This window comes from Artemia franciscana, chromosome 8, assembly GCF_032884065.1.
Source record: "Artemia franciscana chromosome 8, ASM3288406v1, whole genome shotgun sequence".
Taxonomy (NCBI): domain Eukaryota; kingdom Metazoa; phylum Arthropoda; class Branchiopoda; order Anostraca; family Artemiidae; genus Artemia; species Artemia franciscana.
Window position 1 is genome coordinate 34,013,859 of NC_088870.1, and position 26,287 is coordinate 34,040,145.

The 26,287-nt window shown below is 33.4% G+C and overlaps 1 protein-coding gene across 1 annotated transcript in view; it reads left to right on the forward strand.

The window, feature by feature from the left end:
• The first annotated feature begins 3,316 nt into the window (after positions 1-3,316).
• LOC136030662 (unc-112-related protein-like) overlaps positions 3,317-26,287 on the forward strand; it is a 33,120-nt gene continuing 10,149 nt past the window's right edge. The window contains exons 1-6 of the mRNA XM_065709730.1: positions 3,317-3,430; positions 5,566-5,740; positions 15,770-15,980; positions 19,939-20,114; positions 21,927-22,217; positions 23,135-23,337. Of these exons, the coding sequence (XP_065565802.1) occupies positions 5,655-5,740; positions 15,770-15,980; positions 19,939-20,114; positions 21,927-22,217; positions 23,135-23,337 (967 nt within the window). The 5' untranslated portion in view covers positions 3,317-3,430; positions 5,566-5,654. The remainder of the gene's footprint in view (positions 3,431-5,565; positions 5,741-15,769; positions 15,981-19,938; positions 20,115-21,926; positions 22,218-23,134; positions 23,338-26,287) is intronic.

Below are 26,287 nucleotides of genomic sequence, written 5' to 3' on the forward strand. Positions count from 1 at the left end.
TCGTACGTGACATTTTCCAAAATGCAGGGGGATTTTATTTCTTTGGAAAATGTATTAAAAAGGTGAACGATATAAGGAATTTGTAACTCGTGTACATACAGTTTGACTTTTAAGTTGTAGTTTTAGCCTCAGATTTGTAATCAAAAAGTTCAGAAACCCTAGATTACAAATTTTGGTTTGGAAATGTCATTTTGTAATTTTGAGCTTTGTGTCTATTAATTAAGAGGATTCATGCCGCGATCTTTTATCAATTTTAATTATTAACTTCTGAATCTTTCTCTTCAATACCAAGTAATCTCTGACTAATTGTGGGTTGAAACTAGTATAACATAGCTACGTGTGTTATGTTTTACTGAGGAGAGGGGATTCAGTAGATATGGTCCGAAATCCCCGCTTTCGGCCCTCCTATCACACATTTTGGAAATTACTATATACCCCGTATTTCAGCAAAGATGGACATGGTCACAATTTATGCAATAGTTTTTTGACGTGTTAGACGTCTTTATTTCATTTTTAGCCTTAGAATTGTTACCAGCAAGCTCAGAAATTCTTATAAATACATCTTTGACTAAATATATATGCTGTAATATTTTCACGGCTAACATTGATTCTTAAGGAACATCCTCTAAATTGTCCCTGGATGTCCATGATTCGAAGAGGTATAACTTGTCTATATGTGCGAAATGAGAATTGCGGTAGAATATTGTGGTTTCCTAGCGGGTATGCTAGAACATTTTTAGGTACTGCCGTTTCCCGAAATTTTAAAAGAAAATTCTGCTCCATTTAATCGGAAAAACAAAATTCTCACTTTAATAAAGCAAGTTTCATTAAAACTGAACATCTGCATCTCTAGTGTTGTCTAGAGTATCGCTTGTGTAGAAGTGAGGGAGATAGGATGCACACCTTCAAAACCAGGCTTTCTCTTTTCTTTTTTTTTCTTTTTTGACTTGAGTATAAAACCCTGTTTTCCATATTTATGGAAAGTGATCTTGGTGAAAGTACAAATAAAGGAAATTGGGATATTCAAAAGAGAGCCGCTTTTTTTTGTAGCTTTCCGATAGTAGTGCTAGCGTTGGTTCGGGCCTAAGGACCCTGCTTAAGGCCCCAAAACCGGATTGAAAATATTTGTATGGTGCTGATTTCAGGAAGGTCCAAAATGTCTCATTTGTTAAAACTTCATTAGTGTATTTTGATTTCGGACGTGTGTATCAGCTTCAAGTCTGTGCAATTATCAAGCTCAATAATCCTTATCAAGCGTTTTTCTGGAAATCAAGTACCATATATGGAATCAATGCTTGGTGTTCAAGAGATCCAACGGCCTGGCCCCACTTAGGCCCTTTCAATCGTGCAAATTGAAAATTCTCTTATTGCTCTGACTTATGCAAGGCTTATCCTATCTATCCCCGTGTTAAATTTGTCAACGAAGTGTTTGCTCTATGTGGGTCATTTGCATAATTTCGGGGCTTTTACTCCTGGTATTGCATCTATCATTTTGCTCCAACTTTTCAAGTTTTTTTCGCTCATTCTGATTAAAACAGCTATATTGAAATTTTTATCTGATGACTTGCTAGGCTCCTGGGAAATATGGGGTGTTGAAAAGGGTCAGAATGCCCTTCGACGGGTATCTACCTTGAAAAATGTACTAGAAATCACGATTTGCTATCAAATGAGATTTTACTTTACTTTCTACGGCCATTTTCTGTATATGATAGCATTTTTGTAAAAAAAAAAAATACATAAGACACACTTCCCTTTTTACTCAATGAAAGCGGCTGTGTTGACGACGATTGAATTGAGATAGTCGGATAGTTTTGGTTCAATGGTCTATGTAAGCAAGAAAAAAATAAACGCTGTTCTCTTATCTTCTGAAACTACAAAGATGTTATTGAGGTTTGTTAAGGGAAATTAGTTCAGAGATGCTGGTGTGAATGGTTGATACAGGGAGAGTCAGATAGCTACCAGCATGCTCTGTAAAAGGGGGGGATGAGGGAACCCTGCAAGATCTTTCATTCGATCAATGATGCAGTAATGAGCAACTTTAAAGACCAATGTAATATCAACAGCCTTCAAATCAAAAAAGGAAAAACCAAATTCCCTCGCTTTAATCGTCTTAAGTGGAACTTTGTCAGTCCCCCTCCACCGTATACCTTCGGCTGTAATTCTCGATGTCACATTTAGGGTTGACTGCTCGTTTAGTACTCATGTTGATACAATTAATAAAAAGGCAAATGGTGCGATGTGCACCATTTGCCCATTATTATGCCCACCTTGACCACCATTTGCCCACCTTATCTTACTACGTCGTTTCGGTTTTTCTATGTCCCAACTTAAAACGGCTTATCTTACATTCATCCTACCAATTCTCGAGTATGCTTGCCCTGTATGGGGCCCTCACGTCAACAACACAAATTACCTAAGCGATCATCTTGAGTCACTACAAAAAAGAGTCTTTAAAGTTATTCTTTCAGACAGATACCGTCCATTCCCGATCGTCGTTTGGGTTTGATCTTCAAATTTGTTTAATTTTTTCTTAGCATCGACAAACATAGAAAATACATACATGGTCAACTAACAAATAAAATAAACATAAAATAAACACACGGTAAGTTAAAAATTGAGAATGGAATAGCCTACTCCAAGAACAAACCGTTTCCTCAATTCGTTCTTCCCTTTTTACATGTCAGCGTTTAATAAGTTATAGTCTCGGGTTTTGTTCTTTTTCTTGTTTTCTTTGTAAGTACTAGCGCCTTTTAGTTAAAATTTTATTCTAAACTACGATTACTTCTGTAAATAAAACTATTCTTTTTATGCCCTAGCAACATTTGGTCAAAATCACAAAAATATGATACAAAAATAACAATGCTTCGATTTTTTTAACACAAATTTTTTAGCACCCTTGAAATTCTTCGTCTTTAAAGTAAAAAATTTTGAAAAATTTAAAAGGAAAAAATCCTTCTCAGTTAAAAACGGTCCCTTTTACCCAGGCACCAAAAACTGCCATCTAAATTAAGTCAGGTCGAGTAATTTTCTCGTCATTTCGACTGTCCTTCTCATTTTTGTGAAGGTTGATTTTTCAACATTCTGGTTGATTTTTCGACACTGTTGTTATTTTGTTGATTTTTTTATTGGATTTTTTCATTGGAAAGTTTTTTGTCAATGGTGTATAAATTGTAAGCACTTCTAGTATCAATTTAGGAGCTCGAAAACTGCCGTAAATTAGTATATAGGCTTGATGTTTCGAATTACAGATTTGTATCAGTACAAGTGCGTATAGGACAAAAATAAAGCTTTATTAATGTGTTATTTTTGTTTCTTTAGTTCAAACAATAGCTTGGATAAGTCTGTTCCAAATTGTGCTCCCATTACTCCAATTAAGACAAGCCATCATAGTCATAGCCATAGCGACAGTATTGGAACACCCTTGAATTCGGTATGCTTCTACAAGAATTTTTATATATTTTATAAATGTATTTTGCCCTTTACCTTAAAAAATATAGACAATAGTTTTCCTTCTCTAAAAGTTCAACTTTTATTTTGATTATTCCATGTTCCAAGATAAACCTATTTTTCATAAACAGCGTTGCCAACTTGTCTAGTTTCTCCTAACTGACTATTAAAAGTTTAATTTGGCTAATTAAATTAAAAAAAATTAGCGAATAGGGTTAAAGATTAACTCTATTAAATAAAATGCAAGCACAATTTACTCAAATCAGTCCAGTCGGCCTATATAGCGCTAGTGATGTTTACCACTTTGGCCGGTGTCCTTGGCCACTTGCCACTTGGTCTATAGTCATTGCCGAATTCTGAGTATTTAACCTATTCACCTTGATTTCTCCTTTTTATATATTGTTAGGTTTAATTATTGCGGTAACATAAACTTAAAATAATATAAAAATAACATATCTAATTTTCAAAATGATGCAATACAACAAAACAAAGCAAGCACATTAAAACGAGTCAAAGGTTGAAAAGAAAATATGCCAGATTGTGTGTTTTCTTTACCAATTGGATTAGAATTTTCATATCAAGGTTAAAATAGGATACTGAAGCTAGTATGGGTAAGGGATCGAGGGAAGTGAGCCCGATGAAACATTACTAACGTATTATTAAATTTGATGTTTTAGTCTAGGTCATTACATACAATGTGTCCAGAGACCTAGGCTTTGATAATAAAATTAGATTATGTTTAAACTTAAAATAACCTAAAACTACATTTATGAGACGGGGTTAATTAATGTTTAACTTATGGAGATTGGCTATCTCGCCCTCAGTCCCACTAAGTGTAAACAAAGGAATTGATTTTATTAGAGAACTCAAATCGTCTAAGCATCAGAAAATGGATTCGGTACCTGTTTGCTTTGTGCCATCGCTAAGTTTGTTAGTTATAAGGTATATTTGGCTTTAAACGACAAGATACATGAAGATTGGTTGAAATCAGGCTATTGGGTTTCTTCCTACGAAAAAAACGAATGTTTGCATATCTTTTCTTACGATAAAAATAAAAAAAAACGCTGGTTAAGAAAAGGAAAAAAACAAGTGAGTGTGCTTCTCATCTAGTGAGTAAAGTCTTAAAAACAATGAAACAAAACAGCAAAACGCAAAGCAAAAACAAGAAAAGCATATAATTTAACAAAAGATAAAGTCAGACGAGTGTAGTTTCAGCCAGTGAATAAAACTATAGACAAAAAACAAAACCAGCGATCAATCGACGAAAACAAAATGATGAAAAACAAAACTGTTAAAAATAATTAATGAAAATCAAACAAGTCTGATATCATCAGCTTGTGAATGAAACGATAAGACAAAGAACAAAACAGACGAACAAATGACGAAACGAGAAAAAAACAAAACGACGAAAAACGAAATATTAAAAATAATTAAGAAAAAAAACAATCATGTGTGATTTACAGCAGCTGAATAAAAACGAAAAGACAAAGCAGATATTTTGGCAAATATTTTCTTTAAGCCGTCTTAAGTGTTCAAGAAAAGGAAAGGAAAAAAAAGGCATATACATGAATAAGCTAAGCGTTTGAAAAAAATACACTTCAGAGAATTAACTCTCATTTTACTTTGTAATCTCGCAGAAAATTAAATTGACAAATGGGGCTTGTATGTTTTTTTTTTTTTTTTGTTTTTTTTACAAAATTAAAAACTATGTTCACATGCTCGCATATGCTTACCGTAGGTATGTTCTGTGACCTCACTGGCTATAGGCTTTGGGAAAGCATTACAGGATTTTTTTTTACTATATTTTTTGCTTTATTACTTTATTATTTTTCTACTTTATTAACTGTATCCGTTTCCTCGACATGTCAATAAAACATGACATAAGCTTTATTACTTTATTATTTTTCTACTTTATTAACTGTATCCGTTTCCTCGACATACTGTATGTCGAGACTGTATGTTCCTCGACAACTGTATCCGATAAAACATGACATGACACCATTTACATGAAGTGACGCACTTAAAGTTAGGTTCCATGACACTATTTACGTTAGGACCCATAACTCTGGGAAAATGTAATATTGCAAGAGCTTTTAGAAATTTTAACTCTTTTTGCAGTCAGCAACATAGAGATTGCTCCTGGCTCTCCTAATAGCACATTTAACTCCCTGAACGCGTCTTTTAGTGGTTTGGATTTATCTCAGTCGATGTCTCCATCTCAACTCACTCCAGATGTCAAAACCCGATCTCTCCGACCTAAAAGCTTGGCAGAAAAGGCCAGAATGAATGTTCGGTAATATGAAGTTTGTTTCGTTAATTTCTTTAATTAATTTAAAATACTTTTTCCACAAAAAAGTTTTCAAAGAAAGTAAAGAGCTTTATTTAGCGGAAAATTAGCAGAAATAAAGTCAAATAATCTTTCAAGCGTAAAACTACCATAAATCACTATCAATAAATAAATGAAACTCAGAAAAACATAAATTACAATAAATAGCCCAGTCAAGCTCCAAATGCATAGAAATTAACATAAGTTGGGCTGATACCCCAATGCCTTCTCAAGACAAGTACATAATTTGCGCTTTACTGAAAACAAAAAATAACCGTAGATTGACAGTTTAATTGACAATAAATATATTTATTCTCTAAAGTTTCATAATTTTTATTTATGAAATTAAAACCAAGTGAAAACATTTAAAATGTATTTTATTTAGATATAAAACACAAATTATGTTCTATTCTTGAAAAGGCATGGGGGTTAACAGCCCTACTTATGTTAATATTTGCTCGTTTTGAGTTTGACTCGGCCATTTAGTGTAATTTCTATTCCTTTTGCGTTTCATTTATTTATTGATAAATGGTAGTTTTACGCTTGGAAGATCATTTGACTTTATTTTTTCTCATTTTTGGCTAAACTAAGGCAGAAATTCTTAAGTTGTTCTCAGTTGTTCTGGATATATTGCTGAGGTGTCTTTATTTTTCTTTTTGAAAAATTTAGTTTTGTGGGAAAAGTCTTTTAAATTAATTGATGTTTGTATGTTGAAGATACTTTTCCTACAATTTTTGATCCTGACACAAACACTATTTTTTTTATTTATTTTATAATTCCTAAAGTTGACCTGAAAAGTTAAACTTAACATCATTACCAAAAGATTCTATCCATGTTCTGCGACAACCTGGATACATTTACACTCTACTTACTTTTTGTAAGAGCAGAAGTAGTATTAATAGTAGCCTTAAATGTTCCAACTTAATACCCTTAGTTGTTCTCGATATATTGCTGAGGTGTCTTATCGGCAACTCGAAACACAATGCCTTTTGATTTAGTTTAAAGCAACATTTAGTTTTAAAACATAGTGACTCAAATGAATATATGTGGGGGGCTGACATGCCCAATATCCCTAAAGACATAGTTGCTGGACCGTTCTAGTACGCTGAACAAAGTGGTTGTGGCAAAATTTTGACAGGATGTGTCTGGAAAAGGAATGGCCTTAAGAGAAGAGCTGCTTGACATCCAATTTCTTGTTACCCTTAAAAAGGGCACCAGGCACTCGCCCTACAACTGGAGTACAAGGGCGAGGACTTCCCCCTTCATATATCTAGTAAAAACAAGTAAAAAAGTGAAAACATTTTAAATATGTTTTGTTTTCAGTAAAGTGCAAATTGTGTTCTGGTCTTGAGAAGGCATGGGGGTTGTCAGCCCTACTCATGTTATTTCCTGCTCGTTTTGAATTTTACTCGGTTATTATTGTAATTTCTGTTCGTTTTGAGTTTTAATTTATTCATTGATAGTGATTCGTGGTAGTTTCTGGGGGTTGACATTCCCAATATCCCTAAAGACATAGTTGCTGGACCGTTCTAGTATGCTGAACAAAGTAGCTGTGGCAAAATTTTGACTGGATGTGTTTAGAAATTAATGGGCTTGAGAGTAGGGCTGCTTGCCCTCCAATCCTTTTTTTATTCTTAAACATGGCACTTGACCTTTTAATTTTGAATCGAATCAGCTCTTTTAAAAGTTTTAATGATATTTCTAGTGTTGTAGCGTGTAAAATTGGTCACGGTAAAATTGGGTATTTTATGTTTTTACGCAATTTTAGGGACCCCCGTAGAATTTTACCTATTTTACGTAATTTACGTATTTTACCGATATTTTACATATTTTACCGGTATCTTACATATTTTATTGACATATTTTATGAAACAGAGTTTGATTTGGTTTTGTGCATTACTGTGTTCCCCTTGGTTTAAAAGCCCGTCTGTCAGACTCATGTCTCTGGTTATCAGAACAATAAAATGTATCATATTACAGGTAATTCTAATTGTAAAATGGTGAAATATTAGCTGAAATAAAATTATATTAGTTCTGTGAACTGTTAAAAAGAGAAAGGCTACAAACAGGATTAACATATGACAAACAAGAAAAAAAAACTATTAAATAGCTAAGAAAATTTCAGCCATTGGACAAAAAAGAAGCAAAAATTATAAAGGCAGATATTTCATCAGAGACTTTCGCCCAACCGTCTTCACTGCTAAAAAAAAAAAGAAAACTAAATTTTTGAATCAAATCTAACTGAGCCGAAGAAAGACTGAACCAAAAAAAACAAAAAACCAAGCCATAATAAATAAAGGCTGTTCACTAATTAGATCGGACAAGAATTATCTGCTTAGTGACTGACTTAGCTTGTCTACTGACCTAATTTTCATTAAATCTATGGTCAGATGATCTTAATCTAAGCTGGAGAAAATATTATTTGAATCTTTTAATTTTAAGTTATTTGTAAATTGTGTCAATAGGAATATCTCCAGTTTCTCTATTTAAAACTAGGTCTCTATTTATCGATTTTTTAATTTCAATTGCCTTCTTTTAGGAATATGGAAAGCCATTTGCTTCAAATATTAAAGTTGACTCATCAAAAAGAACTGCCTGATCTGGTTTTTTCAACAATGTGGAGGGCCTAATTAGAATCAATATCCTCATTTTTATTTTAAATTTCAGATTCTCAGAGAAATCTTGTATTCATGCCGTATTGTCCCTAGTATTTGGTGTTTAATACCGAATACCGTGTCTAAAAGAAATTCTTATTCTAGCTTTAGAAAATTCTAGTTTATTTAGAAATTATTATTCTAACAAAATTCTTATTCTTGTGTTTCAGCAGTTGTTTAAAAGAATTTTCAAATAAGTGCAGAATTAGCTCTCAGGAAGAGGTGATTAGAGGGTGGAGGTAGAAATTAATGTATAATCCTCAGGGATGTATCCAAGACTTTCGTTTGAGGGGGGGGGGCTTTGGAACAGGCACGGTCACATGAATCTCAACCTAAGATTGAAGGAGAGGAGCTAGATTTGCAAACAAATTCTGTCGAAGACAGTCTTAATGACTGTGAGAGTGACTGAATGTTTCGCTATTATGAACCAGTGCTTAGTTAATCAGTCATCAAAGTGTTACAGACCTCTTTTTTATTTATATTCGATACTTTTGTAAATAAATGAAAAATAATATAATACTGTATTAGGAATGTGGCTTAATATGGTGATTTAGATATGCAGAGATGTCAGAAAACATTTCTTAGGTTTAAATGTAGAAAAAGTACTAAAATGATTTTACTCCCAAATAATGGTAAATTAGATTATTTTTTTTCCAAAATGTATGTACGAATTCAGGAACTGCCCGGTTGCTGAGATATTACCCTAGGTACAAGATTACCAATGGAGTAAACTAGACAGTTAACTAAATTGATGGAACTAGCTGAAATGACACTACCTTTTACAAGCCCAGGCAAATCAGACTAATTAAAAAAGAAATGCTCAACTGGTCTTGTAGCTACAGGGCAACTATGAAACACCAATTTTTCCCTGTATTTCCTAGGGAGCACCTTATTCGACCAATTTTACCTTATATTACCAACTTACCTTATTTTACCGGTTTTACCTTATTTTATCAGTTTTACTCACCGAGTTTATATTTTACGGTAATTTTACTACGATAGATATTTCTAGTAATTATAGAGTGGTGCTACCTATGCAATTGCTTATATGCTCGTTTGAAAAGCTGTATACATATAATTTCTTCCTTTAATTTAAACTCCTAAACGTTCCCTAAGAGTTTCAATTTAACACCCTTATGCTTAAAGGTTTTGTGAAAATATCAACTTGGGGGGGGGGTACGTTACTGCAGGGTGGCATTTAAAGAAAGAAACAAAAGTCATTCTAAGATATTTTAATTGTCTAAGATAGTTTTATAGCTTTTTTGTCAAAGTCTTTCATCAGAGAAATAAAATATTGTTATGCCTTTTTATCTAATATGTAAAATTGCTATTAAAAAAATATCTATTTAGTGTTCACTTTCCCTTTGAAAACTCAAAAGCTATTCTAAGCCTTCCTTCTAAAGCTAAAGTAAATTTAAATAAACTAGGCCAGAACTCTTCATTTCGAGCATGAAACTAAAGAACGAAAAACTTTTGAAAATGGATTCTTCAATAGCTTTATTTTTTTCATGCATGAAAAATGAAAAAAAACAACACATTTTTTAGATTTTTTTTTCTCTTTATCAGCCGAGTACGTTGCTCCAGGGTGACATGTAAAGAATGACTCAAAAGTTATTTTAAGATATTTTAATAGCTATATTGTCAAAGTCTTTCATCAGAAAACTTAAATGTTTTTGTGCCTTTTTATCATATATACAATATTGCTATTAACAAAAATATCTATGACTCAAAAGCGATTCTAAGCCTTTCTTCTAAGGTTAAAGTAAATTCTATGTAAGCTAGGCCAGAACTCTTCATTTTGAGCTGAAAAGAAAGTACAAAATACTTAGAAAAAGCTTTTGAAAATACATTCTATAATAGCTTTATTTTTTTGGTCGGTTTTGGCAATGAGTCGTTTTGGCAAAAATTTGGCAACACTGATAGGACAGTTTTTTTTTTATAAATGAAACATCATTTTAAATTTACACTCTAATTTAATGTTTGCTGAAAGCCATTGTTCCGGTGTGTCTGTTTTGTTGCCTTTACTTTATTTATAAGGAATGGTTATTCATTGTTCTCAAATAATGAGCCCAATACAATTAAAGAAGCAAAATACAATATTGTTCCGAATTTACGCATCCTCAAAGACATAAATTCTGGAACTTTTAACTACGCTAAAAAAATAGGTATCTCATTTTGATATGAGTGGGGCTGACAACCCCCATGCATTCTCAAGATCAGAACATAATTTGGGCTTTACTTAAAACAATTTGCATGCATATAGCGTCTTTTGATTTAGTTGGAATCTTCCCTCAAGACTGTAAATGGAGTAGTCTGGTAGTAGTAGTGGTGGTAGATGTAGTAGCATTGGTAGCATGCAAATATTGTCTTTTTGATAATATCTCTTATCATTTCCCAAATGATAGAAAATGATATGCCTATGGTAAATTTAAGCATCCTCCGGAAGATCCAACTTAATACCCATATCAATATTTGAGATACGCTATTTTGACAATTTGCATCCACATATCGTCTTTTGATTTAGTTCGAATTCCCCCTTAATACTGTAAATGCAGTAGTCTGATAGTAGTAGTCTGGTAGTTGTAGAAGGATTGGTAATATGAATATTGTTTTTTTTTGAACTTGTCACATTTCTGAATTTTTCATCATATCATTTTCTGAATTCTAAATTAATGCACCCAGTTATTCCTCTGTTACCCACCTTTGACAATTCTTATATACATAGCGTGTTTTGATTTAGTTCAACATTCCCTGAAAGGCACACCTGAATGCCCTTCGTCTTCTTGGAACATAAGTTCAAACATGCATACCTTTCTCAATAACATATACTATCTGTAAACAATGTAAAAATCGCCTAGCTTACAACCCTTATCATGAGGACTATGGGGAGGTTGACATCCCCAAATACATAATTATTGGGCCTTTCAACAAGTCTGAAAAAAAATAGATCTCTTGAAATTTCGATTGGATATGTTTTGGGGAATGATATGCTTGGTTGGGGCTGATTGTCCTCCATTCATTTTTGACTTTTAAAAGGCTCCTAAAACTTCGGACTTCCAATCAAATGAGATTAATCTGATCCAAAGCTTATACGACTAGCCGCTCCATAAAACCTTTAATTCCCCGGGGCATAACTTACAACCCTTGCCCATGGGTTTTGGGGGATTGTGTTCACCCTAAAGACATTGTTATATGATTTTTGGACTTTGTTAACAAAATTTCCATCTTACAATTTCAATTGAATGCGTTTCGGGAAAAGAGGATGCTTTCCATCATGTTTAACTCTTAAAAGGAAACTAGAACTAGACATTTCCGATTAAATAAGCCCCTATAAAGTTCAGACGACCACCCTTTACATAAAACCATATATGCCCTGAGGCATAACTTACAACATTTACCTCCAGACTCTGGGGGATTCTGTCAACCCCAAGGGCCTGATTATATGATCTTTGAATTATTTTTGAACAAATGGCTATCTCGAAATTTGTATCGGATACATTTGTGGAAAATACGACATGGGGAAGGACGGCTGCCCTCCGATCACTTTAACTCATAAAAAAGGCAATACAACATCTGATTTCCAATCAAATGAGTCCATTCCGAGTTTTTACGACCAACTTTTCTATAAAAATGTTGTATGCTTCCGGGGCAGAACTTACAATCCTTGCGCTCCTCAAAGACATAATTTCCAGACCGTTCAAATACGCTGAAAAAAATGGCTGTCTTAAAATTTTAATTGTATGTTTTTGGGAATTAATAGGTGAGGGGGAGGGGGTTTGTTGCCCCCCAATCACTTTGGACAAACAATAAAATTGCTAGCCCTTTCAGTTTCCAATCTAATGACTGGAATCAAAATTTTCTATTTCAAAATTTCCATGTCAAATTTTCTATTTTCAAATTTCCATGTAAAAATTTCTATCACATGCATTTCGGGAAAAACAAGGTGGGGGGGGGGGTTATCAACTTTCCGATGACTCTGAATCTCAAAAAAGGCACTAGAACTTCTGATAAGCAATCCATTGAGCTCTCTCTGAAGTTTATCAGATCACCCTTTCTATATAAACCTTATATGCCCCAGGGCATAACTGACAACCCTTGCCCTGAGGTCTGTGGGGGGGGAGGGGGTGTCATCCCCAAATACAAAATTTACCGACCTTTCAACTACATCAAACGAAGTGGCCTTCTCAAAATTTTGATTGGCTTTTTTGGTTAAATTGGGGGCGTGGGAGGGGGGGTAGTTGCCCTCCAATCACTTTTGATTTGATCTCTTAACGAAGTGCCTACGAAGACAATGACCGTTTCAAATTTCTATCAGATGCATTTTGGGAAAATACGAGGTGTATGTGTGTGGGGGGGGGGGGTCATCCGCATTCCGATCATGTTGAATCTTAAAAAGGGCACTAAAAATTGTGAAATTCTGAGAAAATCTAACGAGAACCCTTCGAAAATTCTACAACCATCTTAAAAAAACTTATATATCCCCAGGGCATAACTGAAAACCCTTGCTCTGAGGGCTGCAGGGGGGGTGTCATCCCCAACGACTTAATTGCCGGGCCTTTTAACTACGCTGAACAAAATTGCTATCTCAAAATTTTGATTGGATGCGTTTGAGAAAATGATGTGCGTGGGAGGGGGGTTATTTGCCCTCCAATCACTTACGACTATTAAAAAGGGCACTAGCTCTTTCAATTTTCAATCGAATGAGTCCTTTTTGAAGTTTCTACGACATTTCCATCGATGCCAAGTGCCCCGGTGTAAGAAAAAGAAACCAAAAATAATAAATGAAAATGCACAGAAAAAATTTCAATTTTAAAAAAATTGTGCCCATGTCACTCTTTACTTAGGCAGCACAATAGTACTTTGATACTGATACTTTGAAAACAAAGATGATACTTCTTTTTATAGCATTAAAGCAAAAATGCTAGTCAGTGGTGTATTATTCTTTTCTAAAATTTTTCAGACAAAAAAAGGGCTGTTTTCTTCCAATATTTTTTGTCTATATAATTTCTTTGCTTTTAGAAGATGATATAATACACGGACGGCATCAAACAAGGTAGTTAGCAACCATAAATATCTTCGTACTAACTATTTCAAAGAGTGACTTGGGTAAAAGTTATGACAGCGAGGTCTCTTCTTTACTAGGCCTTGCTAGCAAAGAAACTGAAGGCTTTTTCACATGTTTACTAGTAAAACGCCAGTCGTTTTGGGCTTTTAGACCCAGTCCTTTGTGGGTAAGCCAAAATAAGCTTGGTGTGACGGAAGGGAGATGATGTCAGCCTATCGACCCTCTCAAATCATTTTTGAGCAATTTTCTAATGATTTCTAGTAAAAATAAGTAAAAAAGTAAAAACATTTTAAATATATTTTGTTTTCAGTAAAGTGCAAATTTTGTTCTGGTCTTGAGAAGGCATGGGGGTTGTCAGCCCTACTCATGTTATTTTTTCCTCGTTTTGAATTTTACTCGGCTATTATTGTAATTTCTGTTCGTTTTGAGTTTCAATTTATTCATTGATAGTGATTCTTGGTAATTTTTGGGGGTTGATATTCCCAATATCCCTAAAGACATAGTTGCTGGATCAGGCTTTTTCACGTGTTTACTAGTAAAACGTCAGCCGTTTTGGGCTTTTAGACCCAGTCCTTTGTGGGTAAGCCAAAATAAGCTTGGTGTGACGGAAGGGAGATGATGTCAGCCTATCGACCCTCTCAAATCATTTGTGAGAAATTTTCTAATGATTTATTTCAGTCTCATTTTAGACATGTGTCCTCAAAATTGCAGACTTTTCTTCTTCTTTTTTTTTGTCTTTTTTGCTGCAGAACTAGTTCAACCTGTAAATATCTTTTTCGTTCGTTTTTTTTTCTCATTGCCACCTTGGCTGAGAGAAGTAGAGTAGTGGATTCAGGAAGGTTCTGCCTGTCCCTGAACGGGGGCTTGAACAACCAGCCACATCTACAAACAGATTAAATTTAATTTAGATTTACCGTACAGAGTAATTTAGACGTATTTCTAAATTGAATTATTGACGATAACAGTTGAAAGTAGAAGCGAAAAATATTTAATATGTTTCTGCTTTTAGCTTACACGGGATCTAAGGTAAATTAGTCGCTTTTAAACATAAAGTATAATGTCTCTACTTTCAGAAAATTTCCAGTTTGATCTAAATAAAGTTAAACGTTTGAAATTTACATTTTAGAAAATTAATTCTTAAAAGATTGTTATTCAATAAAGAGTAGGTGGAACTTTTTAAAATGTGTTTCTTCTTAATTCTGTACAAATCAGTGCTTTTGAATTTTTTTGGTCTTCCGCTTGTTAAGGGATGATGAAAGAACTGAAGGAACACTAATTTTATTTGTCGGTTACTTGCTAAGTAAAATTTCATAAACAAATAAATAAGTAAAGTTAACTAATAATTAAAAATCAAACTATGTATGATGTTTTTTCCACTCGGTAGCACCATGCTCACGATGGCACTAGTAGTTTTAATTTTTACTAAAATCATTTGAAAGCGTCAAAGATTCAAGTCGTTTAGCGTTCGCACACTGTTAACTGTTTATTTTCTTTTTTTCTTTTTTTAAGTAGTGACTAAAGCAACACTGATGTGTATCTATCATTGAATGACTAAGAAAGGACTTAATAAATATCTGCTAGACAATTTATTAAAGAAAAATCAAACTAGATTGTTCTGCTGCGTAGCGCTCTACTCACTGTGGCTTTTGTAGTTCGTTATTTCTACTAGAACCATATAAAGTGCCAAAGATTCTAATCTTGTAGTGTTTGAATACTTTTGAGATTTGTTTGTTTTTGTTTCATTTTTTCATATCTTATTTTTTCTTTCTTTAATTTTTATTTGTCTTTTTTATGCTCGTTGAATTTATTTAATTAATTTATTTATTCTTGTATATTTATTTTTTTGTTGTTTTATCTTCATCTTATTATTATCTTATTTCATTTGTACGAGTTGTCTTATTTTTTTTATCATATCCTATTTTTTTTGCCCTTTTTTATATTTATTTTATTTATTGATTTATTCTTCGATATTTGTTTATTCGTATCTTATTTTATTTTTTTTATCTTTATCTTATTTTATTTTATGGGTTGTCTCAAGTTTATCATAACTTATTTTTCCTTTCTTTCTTCATTTTTTTATTATTTTTTCTTTATCTTATTTAATTTTATGGATTCTATTATTTTTATTATATTTTATTTTTCTTTATTTTTTTTGCCCCTTTTGTATTTACTTTATTTCAATTATTTGACTTGTTCTTCTCTATCAATTTTTAATTTATTTTGTCTTTTATCGTATTTCTGTCTTATTTCATTTGTGTTTTTATCTTATTGTTATAGGTGGTTAAACTCTTCCATGTCAATTATGGAACAAGGGATCAGAGAGTTTAGCACATTATTATTGAGGTATAAGTTCTATTCGTTTTATGATCTGAATCCCAAACTGGATCAAGTCCGAATTAATCAAATCTATGAGCAAGCCAAATGGGAATTGTTGAATGAAGAAATTGACTGCACAGAAGTTGAAGCTGTTATGTTTGCTGCAGTGCAGGTATTTTGATGATAGTATTGAATCTATTATAGTCAGTAGGAAAAGGGACTCCCATCCTCCTTGAGATCAGATGGATAAATGTATTAGGGAGATTTTGGAGAAATTAGGACAACTATTGAATGAAAAACTCACTTTGCGGAAGATGAAGCTTCTATATTTCCTTCACGTCTGATATTATAATTAAAGTAACAAATATATCTATTTCAGGAGATAAGGGCATATTACGACCCCCCTTTGACATAAGTTTAAAAGATATATGAAAAACATGTAGGGGAGTAATCATACTTTTTGGCAGTTTTAGACCACCCATCAAATTCTAGAAACAGTCCTCTGATACCCGTCCTAGGATATTGACTTGGTAAACATAGGGCTATAAACATGTCTGTGCATTAGAGGGATATTAAATTACGTTTGGAAGACAAATTTACCCCCCCCCTCTCGCATTCCATTGAATATAAGTCCATATATACTTTTCGCTGTAATGAATATCTAAAAACCTGGTGTGTTTTCCCATTAAAAAAGAATAAATGTTTTTATTGAGGGGAAAATTATTTTATTGATCGAGATCAAAGGCCAAACTTAACAAAAATAAAGACTATGTTTTACCTGCATACCAGAAATGCTTTTGAGTAATTAAAGATTAGGCCAAATATAAGAAGGAGAGGATTTTGGTGAACTGTTTTTACGCTTGTTTTATTTTATTTTCAGCTTGTTCAAATAGCAAATTCAGTATAAATGTGTCTTTTATGTACAAAAATTACTGATATTGATCCTTCTCTGGAAACTGATCCAGAATTTGGATCAGTTTGATCCTATTCCGAATTTTGACACAAAATAGCTTGTTTTGTTTTCAGATTTTCAATTTTCCCTTGTAGTTAAAACGGGGAAAGAATCAATAAAATTTACTTTATTGATTCGTCTCTGGAAACGGACTCCGAATTTGGATACAAAATAGCTTGTTTTGTTTTGTCTATTACCTTATAACTATTTTAATGTAAGCATTTTAAATTTTTGGTGTATATTTTTGATGCTTATTGTCTTTAATATTTGTTTTTTCCCATTGTTCCTTTGATTAAACTGTCCCTAAATGTTTTGAGTCTGCATAAAATACTATAGACTTGACCATTTTCGGACCATTGTATAATTCTAAGATTTTTGCTTTGTCCTGGACTAAAAATGATTTAGGAGTGTCCTAAAATTTGTCGTTTATGAAACGTAAATATTGTTTCTCAAGAGGATAGTAAGCATTAATGGAAATCATAATTAACCCTAACTTAAATTCAAAATTTATCAGGGGCCCTGGACAATGATAGACAATGGCCTTAACCCTCACCCAAGTTAGCAGTGGTTACTAGGCTAAACTTTTTTACTATTATGAAATGTTTTTTACTGTTATGACTGTTTTCATGTTATGAAAAAAGTGTTATTCTCCCATCACCCCTCCGGAAAACTTGTGCACGATCCCGACTCCTGTTAGAAACTAGATACCAACCCTAACCTATTGTTAACCTAACTCAACCTAGCCTGTATAGCGATTAATGTCAGCGGTTATTTAGGGTAATATTTAAAAGTTATAATATATTTTTTTCGGGCCTATTTGTTCGAATAGATAAGAGTTCTGTTTCCGTGGAAAAGACATACTGATAGGGAACCCAACATCACTTTTTGGACGTACTATGGACCAAGTCAGGTTTATTCTGACAATAATTAGTATATTATGAATATTGGGCTGAACATATATTTTCGAACATGCTGACTACCTATCTCCATTTTTAGATGATTATAGCATATCTCTAAGCTATGGATTACGCAAATTTGTGCTTCTCCTAATTTCAAGTGGGGGAGGGGGATTTTTTTTCCCAAAGACAGTTTTGAATCTTCTCATGTTGTTATTAAGATAAAGAAAAAATATAATTATCGACATCAGTGTATCATAGTGAAATGAGGTGTTAGAAATGTTCCAAAATTAGAATACATTTAGTAAAAATTCAAATTCACAGTTGTAGCTTATTAGTTTGAAATCAAGGCTGATTGTACCAAAGACTGATTGCTAATATAAGAGAATGATGTAGTGTCCAGTTAAGTCTACTCAATTGTGGAGATTGGAGCAGGTAAAAGATTTAAGTACATTATGCTCAGTCCATTTTATGCACAGTGCAAATTTTGTTTTGAATAATCAATGAATTGATTTAGAATTTTTATGTTAACAGCTTCCTTGATTTTTTTTTTTCATTTTTGTTTGACTATTTAAAGTGAATTTTTAATTCTGGAATTTTTTTGAGGGGGGGGGGGGGGTAACAAAAGCTCAGTAATTATAAAAAAAAAAATCAGATTTTCTTTAAAAGGCTCCAAAAAGCCTTAGACAACATAATGATGGTAAATCCGTCACCTTGGATAAAAGGATTTGGATGGGTGGTCGGAGCTAATATGGACTGTGATGCATAATATGTATATATTTTAGAGTTGAAATTAATTTCAGTTTCAATTTCTAGGTGGAGTGGGGAGGGGGGCTGAAAGTGCAAAAACTACAAATTTAAGCCACCGAGAAGACAAATAAATTAATGACGGTTAATGAGATTTTGTTAGAAGAAATATTAAAGAGGAATTTACGTTTATATAAAAGCTATGGATTAAATTATGTTGGGATCAGGATCGGAGATATACTCACGAGAGGGGGACTTAATGGGCTGAAGTCCCTCCTCTCGTTTTACAGATAATTGCCCTGTATATTGTTGAAAAATTGGGTTGGTTTGAAAAATTTTAATGTGTAATTTATACATTTGTCAGGTATTATTGTAATTTTTGTGATTTATTTACTTGAACATTTTCTACACAAAGAAAAAACTAGCGAAATGTTAGTGAAACTCTACTTCGCCCAAAGACAATATTTTGTGGGACCATTAGAAGACTTCAAAACTATTAAAAAACACGGATGACGTGTTTAAATTGTGGACGGCCTTCAGTAAATCTGTTTTAAGTTGGACGGTTCTTTGCACGTTTCCCCCCCCCCCCCGGGGGAAACAAAGAAAGCCAACCTGATTTTCTTAATTTGTAAATCCTAACGACTTACTTTTCCATTAAGGCTGTGCGGTGCCTTAAAGGATCCCCCTAATTTCCCATATATCCTAGAAAAACATTTAATTTCTCTAATTTTTTGGTTTAGATAGAGATATTCAGTTTTAATGAAACTTACATCATTAGAAAGTGTGAGTTTTTACTTTTATATTAACTGGAGCAGGATTTTCTTTTTAAAGTTTAGGAAAGGGCAGCTCCTAAAAAGGTTCCAGCATAGCTTTTTGGAAAACACTAAAAATAAGCTCAAACTAAATATCATTTGAATAATTGGGGTGGGTTTTGTCAAACCACAGACTGAATAACTCTCGGCGATGGCTAATTCTTTGAGATAATTCATTGATGGATCCTTTGTCTTTAAAACGGTTAGTCGCTTAGTGATTAAGTATGCATAGTAATAAGTCTGGGTATCATAGTTTAGGCTAACCTCCAGAAAAGTGGGCTCAACTTTGGATAAGCGTCGTTTCTTTCTTTTGTTAGAAGGCAACGAAACTTTGGGTATAGATAGTTTAATGAGTTCAGTGGATTTAGCTATTACATTTAGTTTGACAACATTTTGTCTATTTCTTTCAGTGCTGGAGCAGAAATCTGGTATAGCCACAATGTAGATCCGTATATTTGCTTATTTACAGCAAAAAGTTTTCCATGAGTTTCTTGCAAAGTGACTGAGGAATAATTCTAGTTATTTTCGTGACTGTTTTCTAGAGTCTAGCATTGGCCCTCAGAGGAACTGCATTCGAATTGATTCTAGAAAAGCAATTTTACTATGTACTAATCATAGAAAAACAAAATAACTATGTACTAAATAGGCACAAAAATCCGTTGACTTTGAAAGATGTGTATTTTGACCTAACTAATTAAAATAACTTACCATATTTTTTTATAGTTGCAAGTGAACTTAACAAGTGCTTCACCGCAAACAGATGAAACTGGCGAAGAAGAGGATGATATTGATGCTGCCTTGAATGAACTTCAAATGACCTTGGAGGGACCAAATGCAAACCTCAGTTCCGGGGACATCACACAAGGGCCGGAATTGTCTGATTATTTGCGATACATGAGGTAAAATGTTTTTATTAAAAGACAAGCCAATGTGAACAGGAGAGGAGTTATCCCCCCAGGATCTGTCTGGAGGACTTTCTGCTTCGTAGACAAAATTATGCATTGTAGCCTGAAATGTACTTTACATCTCTCCCCTCTCATATAGAAAAATCTTTTAAAGGACATGTAGGACAGTTAGATAAAAGTTGTATTCAAAAACGGGCCTTGGTGAGGGGTTGTTTAAAGCTTTAAAAACTGGAGTGACAAACTCAAGTTTCCTAGCTATTCGCGAGGCATCCTTTAAATGAATTGGCTGAGGCAATTTACATCCTAAGCTCCCTTCATTTGAAGGAATGTAATTGGATCAAATTTAGGAGTTTGTGGAGGTAGTTTGGGAATCCGTTTAGTGGTAAACTGTTATGCATTTCCTAACACACTCATCGTTAATCAACAATCGCAAGAACAGATTTCTTCATTAATAATTGGCGATCAACAACACATTTTGGGAAAGCTATTTTTTATAAATGCTGGAAATAAATGTTCCAATATTTTCGAAATCAATCAAGCTTTGTTTGCATTATGAGTTCAGTTTTTTAATATTTAACTCTTTATTGGCTATCTGTGCTCCAACAAAAACTGTTGATTATTTAATTTGGTAGTATTAGGAATTCTTGAAAAAGTGACGTATTAAAATGATCAACTCTTAAAAAAATATATAATTGAAATCAAACTGATTATCATTACTATATTTTCTTATTATAATTTCGGTCAAAAATTAAATGCACTTTAATTATTCCATGTTAAATTGGTTTCAGGGAGTTTATATCCAATGTAAAAAATTGCTTCTAAGAAAATAAAATACAAGAAAAAACAGGTGTATCAAAGAGTTTATTGCAATGCCAAAATTGTCTAACCTTCCGTGAGCCAGGGGTAGGAATTGATCTTTCATTTCCCTTTATTTAGTCTAAGCCTGAAAAGGCATGTTGTAGGGTGATGGTTCCCTCCTTCTGCAGAAAAATGTTCTGTATTTATTCTAAAGCTTCCTTGCTAATGCTAATTTCTTTAACATATTAAGTAATGTGCTTAATGTTTTACTTGAATAGAATTTTGTTTCCCTTCAAAGAATGCTAATGTTAAAATCTAGGTTTTTCCCGGGTAGTAGGGGAAAACATAGGTTCTTAGGTTTTTCTCGGAATGAAGAAATTTTCTCTACAACAACAGAGGTTCTCAAAGTGTTTTGTGTGACTCTCTGGGGGTTGGGGCGCAAAAAAAAAAAACAAAAAAAAACAGCATTGTATTGGTGGGACAGAAAAAGATTCGTAAAATGCGCGTAAAACAATCTCGTCCTGTTTTTTTTTTTTTTTTTACAATTTGGTATATTTATACATCACATTCAGGCAGCAACAATCAACTTGGGCCATTATCTATAAAAGATGTATTGTTTTAACGGTAAGCCATCATTAAATTTATTTTTGTTATGACTGACTATTAAAATTACTATTATTAGGGGGGTGCATATCTGGTGTTGGCCAAAGGGGGGGGGGTCCCGGACAGTTTGAGAACCTCTGCTCTACAGTTTCGAAGCGGGAACTTCGATGACTTTCTTCTTTCTTACTCCACAGATTTGCATGCATAAACATATTTGGTTGTTTAAAAGTAAACTACGCAAAGTCAAGGAGGGGTAACCATCGCCCTCTGGGTCCACTACCATTAATAATAGAATGAAAGTTTCTTTTATAAAATAAATTATCGGTCTAAAAATGATGATAGAAAAAAACGTCTTAAAGTGTCTTAAACTACTAATATTGTAATTATATTAATGATTGTTTTTAGACCAAGGCGATTCATTCTGAAAGGATTCAAGAGATACTGGTTTGTTTGCAAGGATCTACAATTACTTTGCTATAAATCAGCGGATGATCGAAAGAGTGGAATCCCACCTCACCACAAGTTCAATCTCAAAAGCTGTGAAGTAACCCCAGACGTCAATCTTCAACAGGACAAATTTGGGATACGTCTTGAAATCCCCGAAGATGGTGGAATGACTGAACTATGCCTGAGATGTGACAAGGTGATCTTATTTTGTGGAGTTTTTTTAATTAGATTTTCTGTTTTTTATTTTATGTATTAATTGCTATTTTTAGAAATAGCATTTTTTTTTTTTTTTTTTTTTTTTTTTTTTTAGGAAAGAAGTGATCTTAAAAATGGAACTTGTGCTGTTAAACGATTATTTAAAGAATTTGACATATAATTAATTGCACTTTTTCCGCAAACAAGAAGCCAAATTGTACCTTATTTATTTGTAAATTTACGGAAAAAAAAAGACTAAACATCGGGAAAGTTTGAGTTCTTTGTATTAATTATATTTTTGTTCAATCATAAGATCCAAACACCTTCTTTGAGTCGTTTGTTGTCCTTTCCTGTAAGTGCAAATACTGGGGAATACTTAACACTATTAAAATACTATGGGGAAAAACACTATGGAGAAATACTTAACACTGTTCCAACAAACTAACTGTGACTCTGATCAGTCTCGTACGACACTTTTATTTATATAAAAGTGTCGAACGAGACTGATCAGGGTCACAGTTAGTTTGTTGGAATAGTGTTAAGTTCAACATGACGAGTTTTGTCGTCCTCAAAAAAGGTTTGGTCTCCCTCCAAAAGATGACAGTTGTGCCTGTAGTTGCCCTTGCCTCTGATTTGGGTGCACTAATCCAAGCTATTAAGAATGTAAGAAGATAAACTTAAAGATTGTATGGTTCTTTTTTGACAAATGAACATAAAAAGGTGTATAGTTTTCATTGCAAAAATAAAAATAAAATCATGAAGTCTGAAAGATTTTTTCTTCATATTGAGAAATTTTCAACGTAAAGAGAGGGAGATACAGTGGGTAAGTAAAGACAAATTAACCGAAAAAAGCACACATCTTTGTTTTGAACAGATTTATTTTGTTTACATCTTTCCGCTCAAGGGGCGGCATATTGGTAAAAATTACTTTTTTTTATTGTTTATTTCTTCCTTTTCTGAATGTTTTCTAGGCTTTCGGGATTTTACCTTTCGTCTAGTTTTTTCGGAGCCTCTGTTCATTTAAGTCCTCCTTTATTTTTAGCAAGAATAAGTAAATTTAGTATTTTTGCGTTAATATCTCCCTCAGAACTAACTGAAGACAATACTTCTCCTACAATGTACGCAGCCGAATTATCTGCTTTTGATAAAGATCATCCATCGCAATCATTTAAGAGTTTACATTGACTTTTTTTTCCAAACCCCATATTGAGTGGCTCGTTAGTACAGTTAAAACCAGTTTTGGTTGAGTGTAAGCGAGAATTGAACATAGCACAATCCTAAATAATAAACAGTTTCAATCGAGTGTAAACCTATTCGAAAACCAATTTCAATTAACCGCAAGCCTAATTGAAAACCGGTTTCAGCTGATCTCAAACCTAAAATTAAATCTATTCTGTTTGAGAGCAACCGAAAGCCGGTTTTGATGAAGTGGAAGTATACTCAAGACTCATTTCAATGGAGCACACCCTAATTGAAAACCACCTTGAATAAAGCGTTATCGAAAACTAGTTTTGGTTGTACGTAAGTTGAATTGAAAGCCGATTTTAGTGAAATTAAATAAAAAAAACAAGTTTTTTTGACTGAAAGTAAGGAGCAACATTAAAACCTAAAACGAACAGAAATTACTTCGTATATGAAAGAGGCTGCTTCCTCATCAACGCCCCGCTCTTTACGCTAAAGTTTGACTCTGTCTCTCAATTCTTCTTTTTAAAACAGTAAAAAACTTTAGCGTAAAGAGCGGGGCGTTGATGAGGAAGCAGCCTCTTTCATATACGAAGTAATTTCTGTTCGTTTTAAGTTTTAATGTCGCTCCTTACTTTCAGTTAAAAAACATGTTTTTTCATTTAATTTCTGAACGTTTTTGAATCAATGCATGTTTTGATTTTGGCTCTCCGCAGAGGAATAATTAAAACGAAATTTGCATTTTTTTTTTTTTTGGCTAAATGGCTTTCTCATAATTTTGATCCAATGATCTTGAGAAAAAAAGAGCGGGGGAGGAAGCCTAGTTGCCCTCCGATTTTATGGTCAATTAAAAAGGCAACTAGAACTTTTAATTTTTTACGAATATTTTTATTAGTAAAAGATTTACGTAACTTATAAATTAGCTTACGTAAAGAACTTTTGTATTCTCATATTTTATTACATATATGAGGGGGTTCGCCCCCTTGTCAGATCCTCGCTCTTTACACTAAAGCTTAAATTTTGTCCCAATTCATTAAGAATGACCCCAGAATCACAAAAGCCATAGAATAAATAGTTGAAATTACTAAAAATACTTTAACGTAAAGAGCGAAGCATTAGGAGGAGGTGAGCCCCTCAAATGGGTAATAATTTCTGTTTGTTTTAAGTTTTAATACTGTTCCTTACTTCCAGCTGAAAGAACTTTTTCATATTTATTTTTTCATTGTGTTTTTAAATAATGCTAGTAAATCCTGCGCTCCCTTCATGGAGATTTTCTTCCCCCATGACAAATTATTGATGGAAAGTTCCCCCAGCATATTCTCCTCTCCTCAACCCCTCCCCCGACCAAAAAAAAACACTCCTGAAAACGCCTGTACACTTCCCAATAACCATTACTATATGTAAGCATTGGTCAAAGTTTGTAACTTGTTGCCCCTCCCATGGGGACTGTGGGGGAGTAAGTCGTCCCCAAAGACATAGTTATAAGGTTTTTCGACTACGCTGAATAAAATGGCCATTTCAGAATTTTGATCCGTTGACTTTGGTAAAATAATTAGCGTGGGAGGGGGCCTAGGTGCCCTCCAATTTTTTGGTCACTTAAAAAGGGCACTAGAACTTTTCATTTCCGTTAGAAGGAGCCCTCTTGCAACATTCTAGGACAACTGGGTCGATACGATCACCCCTGGGAAAAAAAACAAACAAATAAACACGCATCCGTGATCTGCCTTCTGGCAAAAAATACAAAATTCCACATTTTTGTAGATAGGAGCTTGAAACTTCTACAGTAGGGTTCTCTGATACGCTGAATCTGATGGCGTGATTTTCGTTAGGATTCTATGACTTCTAGGGGACGTTTCCCCCTATTTTCTAAAATAACGCAAATTTTCTCAGGCTCGTAACTTTTGATGGGTAAGACTAAACTTGATGAAACTTATATATTTAAAATCAGCATTAAAATGCAATTCTTTTGATGCAGGTATTGGTATCAAAATTCCATTTTTTAGAGTTTTGGTTACTATTGAGCCGGGTCGCTCCTTACTACAGTTCGTTACCACGAACTGTTTGATAGAATATTTGTTTATATACATTTTTGTTACATTTTTATAAGTTGTAAAAAAATTTCGGGGGCTTCAAACTTTGAATCCCCCTGTATACGGTCTTTAACGCATATATATATATCTTCAAAATGAAAATAAAATAATCGAGAATTCAATTTTTAATAGAAAATACCAGATGTCTTATTTTCGTTTGGGCCTAAAACAGTAATAGGGTATATGGGCTCATGCCCTAAGCTTAAGGCTTGAGATTCAACAGGATTGATAAATAATGATTGGTTAACACTGTCGAAAATTTGGAGGTAGTTTCTAATAAGGTGGCAGGTATTTGCGAATGAATTCATTTCCGGTAGGTATTAATTTAATTTGTCATGGGAGGAATTTATTTTTGTGATAAGTTATAAATTTTGAAAATTTATTTACAAATTCGGCAAAACGCAAACAACTCAAACAATCTGAAAAATATAGGAAGTTACAGGAGATGTTAGAAAACTATAAAGATTTCCTGGCAGGCCTGAAGTCCCCCCCCAGTTGTAAACATAGCTTAATAACGTGTGTCCTTGAGTTATACTCTTTTTATTTGAACCTCTTTGGTATACTTACCTATAGATAACTTTGCAAATGGCTTTGGTTTGTCTTATGAGCTTTCTGCCTGATCAGAAATTTTTTAATTATTTAATTAGCTTTTATTTTTGGATTTTATAATATCTTTCTTCTTTTCTTGAATAATATTTATTTCAGTCTTAGACTCGATAATGCAGTCTTTACCTCTGGGGATGACATGACCCTCTATAGTTCCTGGGGAAAGGGTTTAGGCTATGAAGGTTGCCCATTTTTCACATAAAGTATTGTTTTTGGGAAATATGCGCAATTTTTATGGGGAAAAAT